Source organism: Notamacropus eugenii, chromosome 6 (genome assembly GCF_028372415.1).
Source record: "Notamacropus eugenii isolate mMacEug1 chromosome 6, mMacEug1.pri_v2, whole genome shotgun sequence".
Lineage (NCBI taxonomy): Eukaryota > Metazoa > Chordata > Mammalia > Diprotodontia > Macropodidae > Notamacropus > Notamacropus eugenii.
The window spans coordinates 316486453-316504525 of NC_092877.1; the positions used below are offsets into that span (position 1 = coordinate 316486453).

General features: G+C 45.2%; 1 protein-coding gene across 19 annotated transcripts in view; it reads right to left on the reverse strand.

The window, feature by feature from the left end:
• TNS1 (tensin 1) overlaps nucleotides 1–18073 on the reverse strand; it is a 316581-nt gene that overhangs the window by 152607 nt on the left and 145901 nt on the right. For all 19 annotated transcript variants that reach the window (XM_072617751.1, XM_072617750.1, XM_072617741.1 and 16 more), the window contains one exon: nucleotides 9587–9628. In XM_072617751.1, the coding sequence (XP_072473852.1) occupies nucleotides 9587–9628 (42 nt within the window). The remainder of the gene's footprint in view (nucleotides 1–9586; nucleotides 9629–18073) is intronic.

An 18073-nucleotide genomic window follows, 5' to 3' on the forward strand; every position in this document is an offset into this window, starting at 1 on the left:
ATGCTCTGGTACATTGTTTTTCTGAATTGCTCTGGCTGAAAAAAAATTCACCACTTGGTTGGCCAAGCCTGTCAAGATGAGCATTTCCAAGCTAAGCTGGGTTGGTTCTCAAATGACTTTCAAGGGTAACACAAGAGACTTTTAACAAACACTCTGTTCCAAGGCCCAATATTTGAAGTCTTCCTGCCTTGTTAGACCTATAGGACCTTTCATTCCTCTGAAATAGTTTCCTAAAGTCAAATGTGACCACCATAACACAGTGAGGTGTCAGAGAAGGACTTTAATGGATATGGATATGATGGATATGGATATGGATATGATATATGGATATGATCTGACCAGAACTGAGGGAAGTAGGGCTGTTCCATCTGTGGTCTGCATGCTCCATGCATATTAATGAAGCCAGATTTGCATTAAGACATTTCTATGGCAATATTCCTTAGACTGAGCTTATGACCAGTGAAAACTCCTAAGATTTTTTTTCTATGAATTGTCAAACCAGGCTTCCTATATCTTTTACTTTGTGTCATTGATTTGTTTGGTCTAAAGTGAAGATATAACATTTACCCCCAATTAAATTTCACCTTGTTAATTTTAGCCTATCATTCAAGCCTGTCTAGATCAGTTTTAGACTTTATTTTACCCCTACCTGTCTTATGATCAGCAAATTTAATACACATCTTCTAATAATTCACTCCTAAAATGTATATTAAGTGCCTACAATGGATAAGGCAATGGGTGTTGAGGGGGAGGAATCGGTACAAAGGTAAATATGGCACTATCCCTGCTTTCAAAAATTCAAAATCTAGGAAGGGCAATAAGACACAAATGCAAATAACTAAAAAACAAGACAAAACGTTGTAAGTGCTATGGAGGTCCAAAAAAAGGATGATGGAGCACAGAGAAGGACAAAAATGGGAAGAGGATAGAAACCTTCCTGGAGAAAGTAGCCTCCCAACTGGGTCTTAAAACATGAGTATGAATAAAAAAGGTGGAGTTTGAACAAAAGGGCATTATGAGGAGAGGATACTATCATAAAAGTGGGGAAGCCCAGAACTTTGGGGGAAATCAAGTTGTCCAGTTTGGCTAAAGTATAGGAGGTGTATGGGGAAAGAATGGAAAATAATTCAAGAAGAGTAGGTTGGTGTCAGATCATGGAGGGCCTTAAATGGGGAACTGAGTTTGGACTTTATTCCTTATGCTTTCATTTCCAGGGTGAGCCCCAGGAGATTTCTGAATGCAATAATAATATGACAAGATCTCTTCTTCCTTTCTTTCTTTCTCTCTCTCTTTCTTCCTTCCCTCCTTAAGAAGATTACTCAAGTAGTATTACACACAGTGAGTTGAAGAAGCCAGTTATGAAAGTATTGTCATGGTCCAGACAAGAGATGATCAGATAGGAACTAGAGCGGTTATAGTAGCTATGGAGGCAACGACTAGATGAGACATTACAGAAATAGAATCATAAAGACTTGGTGACCAATTGGACGTCACAGGCTGTTACTAGATGATTTGCACATAAGATTCCTTCCAGCTCTAATAATCTATGAGTCAATAAGCTTGCTGGCTTGTCTATCAGTCTGCTTTGCTTAAAGAAGGCAGTAACCACAAGAGGCTAGCTGACTGACAGAACTCAAAGTCAATGCATGGTGGGTAGAGAGATTACACCACCATGGCAAGGAGATCTCCCAAAATGTCCAGGCCATACACACAGCCACTAATCTTGGCTCTGCCTATACTTTCCACTGCCCCTAGCCTTTCTTCTTCCACTGTTCCCATCTCCAAGAACAAAAGCATAGGCACATGAAAATATATTCACACCTGAACACAAAGGGCCAAAATGGTAGCCTGGTTAATGAAAAGCAATGCATATCCAGTTTCTACAATGCCTGATTAAAGGCATCCTGGCTTAATGTAAAGAACAAAGACAGCCAGGAGGTCTGGGACAGAAAAAGACTTGAGGCTCTAATCCAGGTTTTGTTTAATTAAGGTCACCCAGAAAAGTGACAAGACCAGGAAACCAACCCAGAGCCTCAGTTTCCCTATCTGTAAAATAAGAGGAGTTAAACTGGATAACTCCTAAACTCTCTTCCAGATCTAACATCCTATACTATATTATTATTCCTCTTAAGCCTGTTGCCTTACTTCTTCTGGCTCTGGATCACATGGCCACAGATAGAATAATTGGGTTTTTCAGGCACAACAAGCATCAGTTCCCAGAGCAGAGATTCCTATCTCCAGGTCAGAAGCTGGAAGCTGTCCAGGAGAGATCTGGTAGCCAGATGACCTTGGTCACCAACCTCTCTGGATCTGACACACACACACACAAACACGCAGCCCTATTTTCCCAGAAGCTCCTACTGACTGATTTTTTCAAAAGGCTGAGAAAGGCCACACTGGCTCTTTCCAAAGACCTGGTAATTTCTGTAGTCGACAAATCCTTTCTATGTTCATTCTTGCTGGTCCCTGAAAGGAGGGAGGTGACCATGAGACTCTCCCTTCTCCAGAACTCAGTTGATTCCTGCTGAGTAAGAAGTTGAAGATTAAGCCACTTTGCCCAGGCTGGCCTGCAGCTTGGATTCAGGGTGGAAAATGTGCCTAGCTGGCAAGACCCAAGAGGAACACTGAGATCTGGGCCAGAGAAAGAAGATCATTCCCTTCTCCATCTAACCCTGGTACCCAGGGGGTAGAAGAAGTATAAGGGGCAGGAGGGTTAGAGGTCACAAAATCATAGATTTGGAAATACAAAGGACCTTAGAGATCCAGCAAGTAAAACCCCCTTGTTTTACAGATAAAAGAACTTGGGACCAGAGAGGCAACCGATTACCTATGGTCCTATAACCAGTGAGAGGCAAAACCAGAATCTGAACCGAGAGTCTCTGTTTCTCAAATCTAATGTTCCCAGAAGCAGCAAGCGGAAATACTGGCCTTGCCAGATATCTCTACAAATAGAATAGATAGAGACAGCTAGTTAAGGACGTGTATGAAACAAGGGAGACTTGAGTTCAAATCCTGTCTCTGGTACCAGCTGAGCGACCCTGAACAAATCACTTAACCTTCTCTGTGTCTCAGTTTTTCCATCTGTAAAGTGGGGATAATAGCACCTACCTCCATCAAATGAGTCAACATATGTAAATGTACTTGTAAACTTTAAAGTGCTCTATAAATACTTTGTATTATAATTGTTATTATTAGAGACAGAGATAGAGTCAGAAGGGTAAAGAATTTACCCTTCTGGATGAGAAAAGGATGAGAAAAGATAATTCCTTAACTTTTCCTCTCTCTCTCTCCTGAGACTGTGCAAAATCCTAGAACTGCCTAAGAAGAAGCAGTTGTTCAGCATTTGTTCAGAGAAACCAACTCTTTCTCCATCTTTCCCTCCCTCCTTCTTTCCTGCTCACTCCACTTACTTTGATGTCAGAGCTTCTGGTGGCCCACTTGTACTTTAATGAAATTCCCCAAACCCTTGACTGCACTGGAGATGTGAAATCTCTGGAACTGTGACCTTGTCTTTCCCTTCCTCCTACCCTGGACATGTGGCAGGCCCTGGCAAATGTCATTATGAAGAGAACAGGAACTGCTAACCTGAATAGCTTGTGGAGACGAGGTCATTAGTCATGAATAGCCCACCTCAGAGTGTCTGTATTTAACATCCAAAAGGGTCCACGTCAAAATTGCCCTTCAATTGGAGCTTCATGGAAAATCAGACCCTCACACACACATCCCCTCCCTCTCTTTATTCTTCTCTCTCCCTAACCTCCAACCTTCCAGCTGCCATTACAGCCTATGCCCCCGATCCTTCTCTTTCCAAAAACAAAGGCTCAGTAGTGAGGGAACTGAGACTTTACTACATCCCAGGCATCCAGCCTCTAGCTGGCACTCCCTTGGAACCTTGGACCACCCAGTGTTCCCCTGGGTTAGGCAAGGACATTCCATTCTTGAGGGGAGGGGGGAAAGGGAGGAGAGGAAAGGAGAGAAGAGGTGGCTCCATTGGAGTCACAGGAGCTTGGACTATATCTTTCTTTCCTCTCTCCCTCCACTGTCTTACCTCTTCCCATCTCTCTTCCAAAACACCCCCCTAACATCCTTCTTGGCAGCTCAATTAGTCCATCCCAGCTTGGGTCAGACCTTCAACTCAACCCCATAGCTAATGCTGCCCTCTAATGCTGTTGTATGACCAGCTGCATAAGGAGGCTTGGCTGTGCCCAAACCCCGCTGTGTGTGATGAATGCTTTACATCTGGAGGGCACATCTGGGTAGAGATACAGCCCTTTAGTGAAAAGTTGAGGATAGGGAGGGGGAGAGGAGGAGGAGAGGGGAGTGTTACTGAAGCAGACAAGCAAATATGAAGATAATTAAACCTCAAGGGCCTGAGAGACCCAAACAAAACAATAAACCAGTGAAGGAGAATTCAGATTCTGAAAGCAACTTTGCCACAGCCCCAGGAAAGGCTTGGTCCACCCCTACCATAATAACTTAGCTCTCCAACAACAAAAACCAAATTCGAAAAGGCAGGAGGCAAGAGTGCAGGGCCCCACACTGACCAGTACCTGCCCAGTATGGCCCCATTCCATTTCAGAGACCAGGCCAACTTCCAAGCCACAGTACCTGACCCTTCCCTTCTTGGGCCAACCACAGGAACAACAATAACAATAATATGCAGCCTTTTATGTTTTTCAAGGCATATTTACTTGAGCTGAGCATTGAGATAGGGTGGAGTACACATGACTGTCCCCATCTGACAGATGGAAGGAAACTGAAACCCAAAGGAAACCAGAGAATCTCAGCTTTGGAAGGGACCTCAGCTCAGAGGTCATCTAGTTCAACACATACCTGAACAAGAATTTCCTCTCTCAAATAACGCCATGAAGGGTCATCCAGCCTTCGACTGAAGACTGCCAACAAGGAAGAGCCTACTCATCCCATCCCACTTTGGGGTAGTTCTAATCATTGGGAATTTCTTCCCAGCATTAAGTCTGATCCCTCTTCCATGTGACAGTCCTTCAAATGCTAGGAGATGTGCTCCCCAACTAAGTATTCTCTTGTCCAGGCTAAATATCCCAGGTCCCTTCCGCTAACCTTCCCGCAATTTGACCTTGACACCCTTCAAACCCTTGGTGTTCAAACCAACTTCCCAAAATAGGGCACCCAAAACTAAACACTATAGACCTGCTCCGGGTCAAGTTTCCAGAGCTATAACTAACAATGTTGGCACCCAGGGCAAGCTTCACAAAACGTACTGAGGAGAAGTGATACAAAACCCTGAAATAGATTTTTTTAAACGTACATAGCAGGGAGTAAGGAGAATCCAGGGAATCGACTCTCAGTCAGGACAGATCCCACTAGATATCACTCTGTGTGCAGGAAAGAGAGACCCAGAACACTCCAAGACCTAGGACTGGGAAGGCCAAGAAGGTCAGCATAATTGACTAGGGGATGGAAGGAGTGTTCCATGAACAGGGCAGGTCCACTCTAGGGAGGAATTGTTATGACTGTTGGTAAGGAAGAAACAGTAGCTTCCCATTTTAACTAGTTTTTCTTGCTAACTAGGTGCTGAGTCAGTTGTTTTTGAATTGCTGAAGGATAAGTGTTTCAAATAACCCTCCAAATTTCAGTGCCCTGAAACAAAGACCGAGTTATCTCAAACACCACCCCCTCGCACCAGTTATGGCTCTGTCAATAACAAAGCTGGGTCTGAAGCCCAGGTCTCCTCAAATGCTTCACAGTACAGTGCAAAGAATACTGCTGGCTCTAGAAGTCCTGGTTCAAACCCTTCCTCTGACACTTACTACTTTGTACAATCTTGTCACTTCCTCTCTCGCGGTCTTAATTTACTCAACTGTAAAATGAGGGAATTTGACTGGATGACCGCTGGGGTCCCTAGATCTTTTTTTTTCTTTTTCTTTCTTTCTTTCTGTCTTTTTTGGGGGGGAGGGGAAGGTAATGCAGTTAAGTGACTTACCATGGGTCACACAGCTAGTAAGTGTCTAAGGCTACATTTGAACTCAGATGCTCCTGACTCCATGGCCATTGCTCTATCCACTGTGCCACCTAGCTACCGGTCTAGATCTCTTATTTTAAGAATTCACTGAACATTGACTATGAGCCAGGTACAGTGCTAGCCAATGAAGGCAAAAACACAAGAAGCAAATGACAAGGCCCTGCCCTCCAGAAGCTTATAATTTAGTATAAGCAATCAAAGTAACACTTACAAAACCACAGCAAACAATGCAAGATGATTTTCTTAATTATGAAAAAGAGATTTGAGATGAGCAAAGAGTTCTTTAAAGACAAAATGAAAAAGGCTTGGCCTTTGAGGGGTTTAAGTGTCATCTTTGCTACTAATTCACTGCATGACCTTGGACAAGTCAGCTTCCTATACGTAAAATGGTGGAATGTTTGAGGTTATTTTTAGAACAGTATGCATCAGTGAGATCACAGAGGGATGGGATGCTCAAGGAAAGATTCAAAAGTTGATGCCAGGACTCAAGCTTAAAGGAATATAGTATTTGGATGGATGGCAGGGACTGGAGCATAGCTAGGGGAAAATGCATCCTCTATTTCTCTAACACTGGGTGGGTTGGGTATATGGGTGTATATTTTCTTTAAAAATAGTTCATTTTACTAGAATCATAGAATCATAGCTCTAAAGCTAGAAGGGACTTTAGAAGCCATTTAGCCCCTTCCTTTCATTTCATAGGTAAGAAAATTCAAGCCCAGAAGTGTAAAATGATTTGCTCATATTATACAGATAGTTAAGTGGCAAAGGAAGGATTCGAACCCAGGTGCTCTGATGTCCAATCTGACACCTTCTCTGCAGCACCATACTGCCTCAGATCTTCAAGGCTCTCCATTTCCCAGCCTCAAAGATGGTGCTTTCACTATAGCTCAAACTAGCCACCCCTCCTCCTCCTCCTCTTCCCTGAAGGAATGAGTATCTCTTTTGTTACTAAAAATCTCCAAGGAAGATCTTTAAAGCAATAGTCTGACCACATCACCCTCTTGCTCATGTCTTCTGTTGGTTCCACATTCCCCCTACAATAAAATATAAACTCTTTGGCTTGGCATTTCAAATCTATCCCTAATCTTTCCAGGCATATTACAAAGCATTTCTTTTCAGGAACTCTATGTTCCAGCCCAATTGGGAAATGTGTTCCCTCCTCATCCTGCTACTCTCAGATTCCCTTGCCTCAATCAGGCTCAATCGGCAGGCTGTCTTTTGTCTTCGACAAATTAAGTGAAAGACACTTTAACTGACCCCAAGCTTTCCATAACAGCAGCAAAGGCTTGTCTTTTTAATACACTTTTGGCCAGTGTCACTATATGGCATCAAAACCTGGAACATCACTGCCTTCCAAGAAGTAACAGAGGAGCATCACTCAGAGGGCATGGAGAAGTACATGGGGGGGGCGGGGAGAGGGGAGGGTGCAAGAGGTCCTAAGTAGAGGAACTCTGAAGATGAAAAAGGGAAAAGGATGCATTAAAATATACTCTACAAAAGGGAAGACAGACTGGTCACATGTGGAGAGTGAGGGATGAGAGATGCATGGTCACTGGTGGCCCAGCAATGTCAAGAGAAACTGAGGAAGGTCTCCAGTATACTGGCTGACTACCTGTAGTGGAATTTGGGGAGGATATGGATGAGTCATGCAGGATGAACAGGCAACAAATGGTCTGCTTCCTAGGGGAAATACCCAAATTGAGGAGATCACAGCGTCATTCAAGTTCTGAAGTCTCTTTATCTGTTTGTAGGATCTATTCCCCTTCGGTAAAATGTAAGATCCTTGAGAGCAGGAACTCCTTTTTTGGCCCAGTCTTTGTAGCCACAATACTTTACAGTGCTTAATAAATATGAGTTGGACCAGACTGGAGTGAAGGAAATGCACTCAGCTACCATCATCCATCCATCTATCTTCCCAAACGTGACTGCCTTCTGATACAGCTTTAAACTCATCCAACCAGTCACAATTATTCACCTTCGTTAACAAGAACACCAACCTAAGACCTAGAACCCTGTCTCTGGAGAACCGATACAGATGGAAAGAACAAAGCCCAGAAAAGGGCATGCCTTGGCCCAGAAAGTTTCAGCCAGTCAGGCATAAGACTGGGAACAGAAATCCAGCATCCAGGCTCTCCCCAGTCTTGCTGCCTTCTCTCCCCTCTGCAGCCCCTCTCCATTTTCTTACAGCCTGATCCCACCCCAAGGTTTCCAAGACCACATACACATGCAGACCCCCTTCCAGTCTCCAAAACTCAGCCTGTCTCCAGCTGTGGTTTAAAATACAGGGGGAAACATCAACTTGGAAAACTCTTGGAAAGAACAAAGAATAGAAAGGGGGCATCTGAGGACGGGGAGGAAGAAGTCAAATGGAAGGGGCCCCTCCTTCCTAGAGAAGAGCTGGTCCAAAGCTGGAGGCCCCCTTCTCCCCAGCCCAGAATTCTGGAGCCCAAAGTACACGGAGTATCCTGCATCTCTCCTGATAGGTTCCTGGTGGCCAGAGTTAGTGAAGCAGAGGGATGTAAAATTTATAAATCCAATTAGGATGTGGTTGTGGGGACCCCTAACCAGGAAGGAAATAGAAGGATAAAAACAGAAAGTGGCTGCATGGGTCAGGGAAAACTCTAGAATCTAAAACTTTTTCATTTTGAAAGATTACATTTAAGTCATGTTACCTATCACCCCTGTTTAAGGGGGACCTCAACTCCAACAACAGCCTGGAGTCAGGAAGACTTGAGTTCAAATCCAGCCTCAGACAGTTACTAGCTGTGTGACCACGGGCAAGTCACCTAACATCTGTATGCCTCAGTTTCCTTCTCTGTAAAAAGGGGAAAATAATAATGCCTACTTTCCAGAACTGTTGTGAGGATCTAATGAGATAATAATAGTAAGTTTAGCACAGTGCTTGGCACATAGTAAGCATAATATAAATATTCACCATGATAATAATGACTATTATATTAAATATAACTATTATTAGTCAGAAGGGGTCTCTCCAAGGATTCTTAATCTTTTTTCATCATGGACTCCTCTGGTAGCCTATGAATAATGTTCTCAGAATAATGTCCTTAACTGCATAAATACAATATATAGGATTACAAAAGAAACCAATTACATTGAACCATAGTTATCAAAATATCTTTTAGAAACAAGTCCAAAGAACCCCAACTTAAAAACATTCACTCTAAAGTCTATGGGGAAGAAGAAATCACCACATCTTCTGTTTCAGTGTTTTTCTGGCCCTTAACAGAAGACTCAAAATGCAGCAGGAACTTGGGCAGGACTAGTGAGAAAGGAGACGTTCCTTTGTGAAGTTATCCCTGGAGACCCCATCCCTGGGCCTACAGATGGCCACAGCATAGTGAAGGAGTGCCTCACAGGCTGCATCTCATCAGACGGGGACTGTGATTCATTTCCTCCTAATCCAGGCTGTGGTCAGAGAAGTCACCAGCCTCTACTCCCCATCCAAACCCTGCACATCCCCTCCTACCCCACCCCCTTTCACACATCCCCAAACAAAGTAGACTTGACCTCAGCAGGCAGCTGAGGGAGGGGACCAGACAAGATAAGGAAAAGACTCTTACTCACCACCAGTTCATGGCTAGAAGGAGGAATGCAGGGGGCAGCCACCTACACAAGAGAAAGGACAAGGTTAGGTTCAGTCATCAGCATCACTGGTCAAAGCCAGAATCAACGGAGCCTTCCAGAGCGCAGCTCATCTATCTCCCCCACCCCCAATACAATCAAGTCCTTCTGGCCCAGTTAAGTGGGTGTGTGGTTATCCCTGCTGAAAGCTCTTCAGAGAAGGAGATGAGATCTCCTCCTTCATCCCACTATCTCCCACTCATTATGATCTCCAAGAGTTCTTAGCCTTGTCTCCATCCCCTCCAGGGAGATGATCCCACTGAGCAGATATAATGGACTCCCAAAGCTCTCTCTCAGGCACTGACAGGAGTCTGGAGTTCTCATCCAAGCTCAGCCTTCCACAAACTCCTGAAACTCTCTGAGCCTCAGCTGTCTCTTCTGGAAAATAAGAAGGTGATGGCAGACTAGAGGTTTTTCATCTGTTTTGTGTCCTAGCCCCCTGCAGCAGTCTGGGGAAACCTAAAGACCTCTTCTCAGAATGAGGTTTTTAAATGCATAGAGTAAAATATACAGGATTACAAAGAAAGCCAATTATATGAAACAGTTATCATTATATAGGATCTATATATGTTTTATATATACACATATGTATATAATATGTATATAAAATATGTGCTTGCCTGGTGGGATATATACATATGTGATATGTATGTATATATATGTTATAATATGTATATATGTGTTATATATATATACATAATATGTATCTAAAATATATAGATACTTTAAATATTCACAGACCCCAGGTAAAGTACCTTTGGCCTTACTGATTTCTCACGTGTCTTGCAATTCTAGATGCATGTGATTCTGGGAGAGATGCGTTAAAAGAGCCAATGAATGACTTCTAAAAAACTACTCTGAAAAGTATTACACAAATGTAAGAACAAGAAGATCATAGACTTAGAGCTGGCAGGGACCTCAGAGGCCATCACGTCCAGCCCCCTCATTTTACATAAGAGGAAAATAAGGCCCAGAGAGAGAGGCTGAGGGATTTGTCCAGAGTCCCACAAGTGGTACACAGCAGAAGATGGGGCAAACTCAGGCCTCCTGACTTCCAGTGCAGGCCTCTCTCTGCTGCCCCACATCGCCAGGGTCATTAGCCGTAATAAAATTCAGTCAGATCCAGAGTGAGATGGAAGGAAGAAAACAAGCATTTGTTAAGTACCTACTATGTGCCAGACACTGTACTGAACACTTTACAAATAGGTCGTTTGATCAGAGGGGAAAGGAGGGAAGAAGAGGAAGGGAGAGGAGGGGAAAGAGGGGAGAAAAGGGGAGAGGGTGGGAGAGGACGGGACGGAAGGGGAGAAGGCAGAGAAAGGGAGAGGGAGGGGTAGAAAGAGAGAAAGGAAGACAGAGACATACAAAGAGGCAGAGAGGCATAGGACAGAGGGAGAGGGAGGGAGCTCCCCCCGCCAGTTAGAGCAGCCAAACCATTATCCTGACAATTAGCAGGGCCATTTATCAGAGACTCTCGACTTGTTCTTTATTTCCAGCCCAGGACACGTTTTTCTTGGAGCTCACTCCTCAACCTTGGCTCTGATTCCCCAGGCCAGCCGGCAGAGAAGGGGGACGAAGGGGGAGACTTTCTCTCTGGCAAGCGAGCCTAGGAGCCAGCACTGGGCACAAGCTGTGGCGGGTCACATCATAGGCGACTGCCCCGCCTCAGCCTCAGCACCAACCTCCAGCTGAATGTCTGTGAGACAAGGGACACAAGCAGACAGATGTGGAGAGGGGTGTGAGCCCATCCAACTCAGCTGCTGTCCCTGCAACCCAGGCTCTGAGCAAAGCAAGGGAAAGGTTTGCTTTTTATTCCAGTCCCTTGGACCAGTCCCTCCAGCCTGGCCCCTGGAAGCTCTTACTTGGGTTCCACTGACCACAATCCAGATCACGCCAGGCAAGCACATTAAAGTGATCCAGAGCAGCCCAAACACCAGTGCTGACGGGGCAGACCCCACACGTTGGTGGTACTAGGCGACTGTGGGAAGAAATCAGTGAAAAGAGCCTCTGTCTAGGCATCCGGAACTCCTCAGTTCTTATCTCAGCCCTGCTACAAGCCCATGAATGTTCGGAGATCACCCAGCTCCATCCATTTCATTTTAAACTTGAGGAAACTAAGACCTAAAAAGGTAGTTTACCAGAGAGTCACACACTCAGTAAAACGATAGACTTGGGACACCAGCTCAGCCTTGTCCAATAACTGGGACTCCAGGGCAACCCATGTAGCTGGGCTTTAGTTTCCCTTTCTGTGCAATGGGTTTCCTCCAGAGAAATTCTGTGAGACCAGAAATCAAAGGGACCTTAGAAAAGGATCATCATTTTTACTATTGACGGTACTTGCTCATGACTAAAGGCACTTAGGTAAATGCGCTTCCCAAAGTATAAAGATCTCTCTTTTCTTCCCCTTTTCCCTCTAGGCTGGGGGCTCTTAACCTAGATTATAGATTTCAGGGGAACCCATAAACTTGGATAAGAAAACCATCACATCTTTATTGTCACTAACCTGTAACTGAAATTTAGCAAGTCCATCAATTATTAAAAACATTATTCTGAGAAGGGGTCCACAGCCTTTAGCACACTGCCGAAAGGGTAACACAGAGATAGGATTAAGAGCCCCCAATTTAGACAACAGGTCAGGAAAAGAGCCAAGTGTGGGAGGGATACCCAGAAAGGAAGGTAAAAAAGGGTCTGTGGAGTTAGGAGCTGACCCTAGCCTGATGCAGCCAGATCAGACCTCTACACCCTTTTGCATAGGATGGCTCCAAGTGTGTAGGTGAAGCCCATTTCGATAGACAGCCACCTTCTCTGTCACCTCCTTTCCTCTGTCTTTCTCTCCTCTGGCCATGAAGAACAAGACTTGCTGAGAACAGCAAACCCTACAACCTAAACTCTGGATCTGTGAGTTCTAATCTTAGCTTATGTCAGCTATCTAGGACTCATTTTCTCACTTAAAGAAGCCTTTGACCATACCCCCCGACTCCTGATCCCACTACATCTGGGGAAGGAAGGAGTGGGGTGGGAGGAGAGGAAGGTCTTCCAGGATCACTCTCTAAGTTAACAGCCCACATCTAAGAATTAACCACCTTCCAAACCAAAGGACAGCACTGAAGTCAGATTTTAGAAACCACTCCATCTCCCTGAAATCTCTTTTACTCTTGTGCTAAAATGAAGATTTTTTTTTAAATCCTGGGGATTTAGAGATATCACTATAGTGCAATCATAAGAAGAATATTAGATTCAGAGTCAAAAGAACTGGATTCAAATCATAATTCTGCTTCCTCCTATCTGTATGGCCTTGGTCATTTCCCCTCCTCCTCTCTAGGCCTCAGTTTCCTCCTCTTTACAATGAGAAATTGAACTAGATAAACTTTTAAGCCCTTTTTTTTTGTTTCATATTCTGTGAGTTGAGATTGGGGAAGATGACTTTATTCAAGTGGGGGGTGGGGGTAGAGGGATAGAACAGATAATAGAAGTCTTCTGAAATGGGTGGGAAAAAATGGATATCTCATCTTAAAAAAGGAAGATGAAGGGACTTTCTCCAAGGCTGAGAGCTTGGCTCAAGTGTCCCTTACTCCATCACTCCAGGATTTCTACTGAGATCTTAGGACAAAGTATCTGAATGGGGGCAGGGGGAGAGATGGGGCAAGGCATGAGAAGAGAGAGGTGGTCCTACAGAGAAGATAGAGAGTGACCAAGGTCAGGAACCCAGATGTCTGGGTTCCACTCATGACCCACTGCTCTCCAGCAGTCTTCCCCATCTCTCCACCCCACAGCTGTGCATTCCATGCTGGCCGGACCTCCAGCTTTGTTTTCTGTTTGGGTGTTTCTTCTCTTTCTTTTTTTTTCTTCTTTTAATGGAGAAATGTTTCCTTAAAAGGCCCTCTCCTTCCCTCTGGCACTCTGGCCCCTGTGCACCCGCTCTAAGGGCTTAGAATGTGCCAGGGAGGGTGAGGGCCCCCTGCCATGCTGGTGTTCTCTATTTCACATACTCCAAGGGTGCTTGAGAGCACGTCCAGGCATCTTGCCTCTTTTGGTCCCGTCCTTTAAATCCTTCTCCAGACCAAGGGCGGCACATAGCATTAAGCTATGGGGTCGGGGCTAAGAGACGTGGGAGCCTAGAGTTATACATGCTCAGTCAGCCACCACCCCAAGGAAAGTAGCATTCAAAGGATACCCAGGTCCTGGCTCTAGCCCTTGAACCTTGAGCAAGTCTCTTCATCTAGTTTGGGTCTCAAATTGGGGACAGTGTTATCTCTGAGAATTGGTCTTCCCTCCCTTCTTGGCAACTACCAGTTAAGAGGGCATTGAGAAAAAGCCAGAAAGAAAAGGAAATTCGACCACTGAGAAGGCAGAATAACTGTAAACCACCGCAGGAGCCACAGTGTTCAATGTCAACCAAACCATCAGTAAATACGTATTGAAAGCTTCTTCAGACACATGGCACTGAATACAGATTCAACTCAGAAGATAGAGGATTGGTCCTTCAGTGTTCCTAGGCATTCATGGTCTGAAGGAGACAAATATATAGTAGAAGATCTGGGAGATAGAGCTGAGAACCTGAAAGGGGCAAAGAGAAGGCTGGGGTACCCAAGCCTCCCCAGAAGGAGGGCAAGGATGGACTCTCTAACATCTTTAGTGGTAGGCAGCAGCTCCCTGCCCTTCTCATCTTCCTCTGCTTGCTCTCAGAATCTCCAAGCCCTTTCCATACAAGGGGCCCCACTCACTCTCCAGGAGATACAATGAGAGGGGCCAGTGTCCCAGGCCAGAAGGGATGCTTCTGGAGCACAATCCTGCATCCCACCTGATTTGGCCCCATCCTTGCAATGCAAGGCACCACAGCATGGCATCTCATCTAGTCATCTGGATCTGGACAGGAAAGAAAGAAGGAAAGAAGGAAAGAAAGAAAGAGAGAGAGAGAGAGAAGGAAGGAAGGAAGGAAGGAAGGAAGGAAGGAAGGAAGCAAGGAAGGAAGGAAAGAGAGAGAGAGAGAAAGAAAGAGAGAGAGAAAGAGGAGAAAGTAATACGGAGAGAGGGAAGAAAGGAGAGAAAGAGAATTGGGAGTGAAAGAAAGTATTTCTTAAACACGGAGTGACAGACAAGGAAACTGAGGCTCAGGGAAGTAACTTGGCCAATACCACATAAGAAAGTCCTGACTCCAGACTCACTGTACCCCACTGCCTTGGAACATAAAATACAGAAATCACATCTGGAAGGGGATCTTAGAGATTGTCACATCTAACTTCCTCAATCTAAGGAACGCTGTTGTCTACCCTCGCCCTTCCGCAGTGACCCCAGCATGCAATGACTCCTCTCCCTGAAGGGTACCCACACCCAAAGGCCTGAGACCAGACAGCTGAAGAGGGAAAGGGAAGTCTCCCCCACCCCTCAGCATACATTTTCCAGCTCCTCTTCACACTGCCCAGAAACAGACACCCATCTAACTCACAGAGCTTGGGGCCACGTGCTCAAGTCCATCTCCTACCCTAATCCCTCACCCTTCTGAGGAAAGGAAGTATTTGTTTTCCCTACTCATTCTTTTCTCACTGTCTTCTCAAGGGGAGACACTGAGATGAGACCTGATCCTCCCTCCTCCCCCCGCATAGTGCCAACATCCCCACCATACTACCACTACCAATAATAGCTAGCATTAATACAGCACTTTTACACTTTTGAAAAGAGCTTTACAATTATTACCTAATTTTATCTTCCCAACAATCCTGGGAAGGAGTGCTATTATTATTATATCCATTTTACAAATGAGGAAATTGAGTCAAGCAGAGGTTAAGTGACTTGCCCTTGATCATAGCCAGTAAATATCTGGGACTATATTTGAACTCAGGTCTATCTTGACTCTAGATCTAGTGCCCTATCCCCTGTGACACCTAGTTGCCTTAGTCAATCAATCAATCAACTGGGTAATCCACAAGCATTGGACAAGTCAAGAACTAAAGGCCCTATGCTAGGAGCTGATACAAAATGAAAAGTAAAATAGCTCTTGCCCTCAGGACTTACATTCTACTTTAAGTGTACATACCTGGCATGCTGGGTGTGCTCAGACGCAGCCTAACGTGCCAACAGCCCTCTGGTTGGGGCTACCTGGGAGCTAGAGGTAGAGGAAGGGCTTTCCCAGTTTCTGAAGACCCCCCAGTTGCTATATACTGCTAAGGTGCTGGGATGAGGGTGGGATTAGGAAGAGCCAACACAACTTTCATTCTTTATGTGAAAAAGCAAAAGAAAGGGGGAGATAGTGGGAGTAACCAGAGCCAAGGGACTGGGAAATTGGAGGATCCCCTTCTTGCCTTGCTCCTCCATCTGCCTCATAAAAAGGGTACTACACCCCAGCTGCCACACTCAGTCCAGCTTTGTGACAAACCCAGGATCTGTCCTCTGGTTTCCTTTCCCTTCCTAGAGGAGCCAGCCTTCACCATGGTTCCACCCATTCTGTTCACTCTTCCAGGCCCGGGACTGGAGAGCTGGCTGCTTGCTATCTCTTGAATCCCTGTGCTACCCTCAGTGAGTCTAGCGATGCCCTGTGAACTGAGGATAAGAGAAGACTGAACCTGATTTCATGGGCATCCCAGAGGGTGCTACCTGACCCACACGCAAGTCAAGGGTCAAACATCATTTGACAACAAAAAAGCCTAATACATCTAATCCCCACTAACTCAACATGCAGGCAAGTGTAGACTCGAAGTCCTTTATGAAACATAAGCAGCTATTAGGTAAGTGGAGGTACAAAGGACTAGCAAAAAGAGAAGAGTTTTATATGCAACAGGTAACCCTGAAGAAGACAGCAGGTATTCTAATAATAAACAATGATAAGGTAAAAAGAAAGAAAGTGAAGGATCTGCGTTCAAACCATGACCTGTGTGACACTGGACAAATCACTTGGCCTTAATATACCTCAGCTTTCTCGTCTGCAAAATGGTAAAGTATCAACCCTTCAGCTCTAAATCATAAGCTCCATTCTTTTGTATCATCCTTCTCTGCTTACCCCTTTGTCTTAACTTGGACTAGATCCTGAGTTCAAATCCCCCCACTCTGATTTTGAAAGGAATACCTTATTCCCATGTTTTACAGGTAAGGAAACTGAGTCTCTGAGATTGGTTTTAGAGTTAAAGAATCTGGGTTTAAATTCTGGATGTGCTATTTATGTGACCTTAGAAGCCACTGGTTTAAATGTCTTCATCTGTAAACTGAAGATGTTAGAATACGTGATCGGTGAGGTCCTTTCAGCTCACCTAGGGGTAGGTTAATGGAAAAAGTGTCAACAACACCCCTTCTCTGCCCAAGATGCCTCCATTCTCTTGCCTGTACCTCCAGCCTCTGGGACAAAAGGGAAGGAGAAATAATGGCATCTTAGAGTGGCTGCCATGGCTTCTGTCACCCCAGCTCTGCTCCCTCCCTGGGCCTCTCCCTCCCAAATATGCCTGGCCCACTCATCCTTTCTGAGCTCTGGGCCTCTGTTCGCTCTTTCCTTCCCTTATATAGAGTTCTGCTGTGGTACCAGGAAAGGAAATTCATAGAGTTCCTGGAGGCAAGACAGGGCCTGTTCCCAGGGACACCTAGAGCCAGGGAGGGGATGTCCCAGACCATAGCTTCTGAGCCAAAAGGCCCCTGGAGAGGAGCCCTGACCCTTTCACCAGACAATACAAAAGGTGGAACTCAGAACAGGGGTGAATAGAGGGAAAAGAATTCCTGAGATTTGTGTAATGCCTAAATGGACAGAAACCCCAAGGCATTTCCCCAGTGTCCCCACCCACTCAGCCTCTGCTCCTTGCCTAGCCCCTTCTCCAATATTCTCCCCCCTCCCCCCCCCCCCCCCCCATATGTAAAGCTCTCCAGATAAGAAAGTTTCTCTCCGGAGGAATACTGCCCACACTCCATTTCAACCTCAATGCCCAGCCCTGACCCAAGTGCTACTCAATAACCCATTCAGACCTGAAGAAGAAAGTTCTGGGCTCACCTAAACACTTGTGAGTGGCTTTCAGCTTTCAAAGGCCAGCTTTGAGATCAGCCTGACTCAAAACAAAGGCAGTGGAGAGGAAGCTGCCTCTGGAGTCAGTCAGTCACCTCCTACCTGTGTGACCTTTCTGAGACTTGGGTTTCTCATTTGTAAAGCGAGTTGGACCAGATGGTCTCTAAAGTTCCTTCCAGTTCTCAGTTAGAAGCCTATAAAGGTGACAGGAGAGAGAGAGAGAGAGAGAGAGAGAGAGAGAGAGAGAGAGAGAGAGAGAGAGAGAGAGAGAGAGAGAGAGAGCGCTACTACTGTGTCACCCCAGTTAGGGAAACACTGCTCTAGAATAAACCCCAGAGTGTCTTTCCTATCTCAAACCTGGTCCATCAGCATTTACTAAAAGTTTGCCATGTGAAAAGCCCTGCTTGAGGGTTTGAAATACAAATACATAAGCAAAAACTAGACCTTGCATT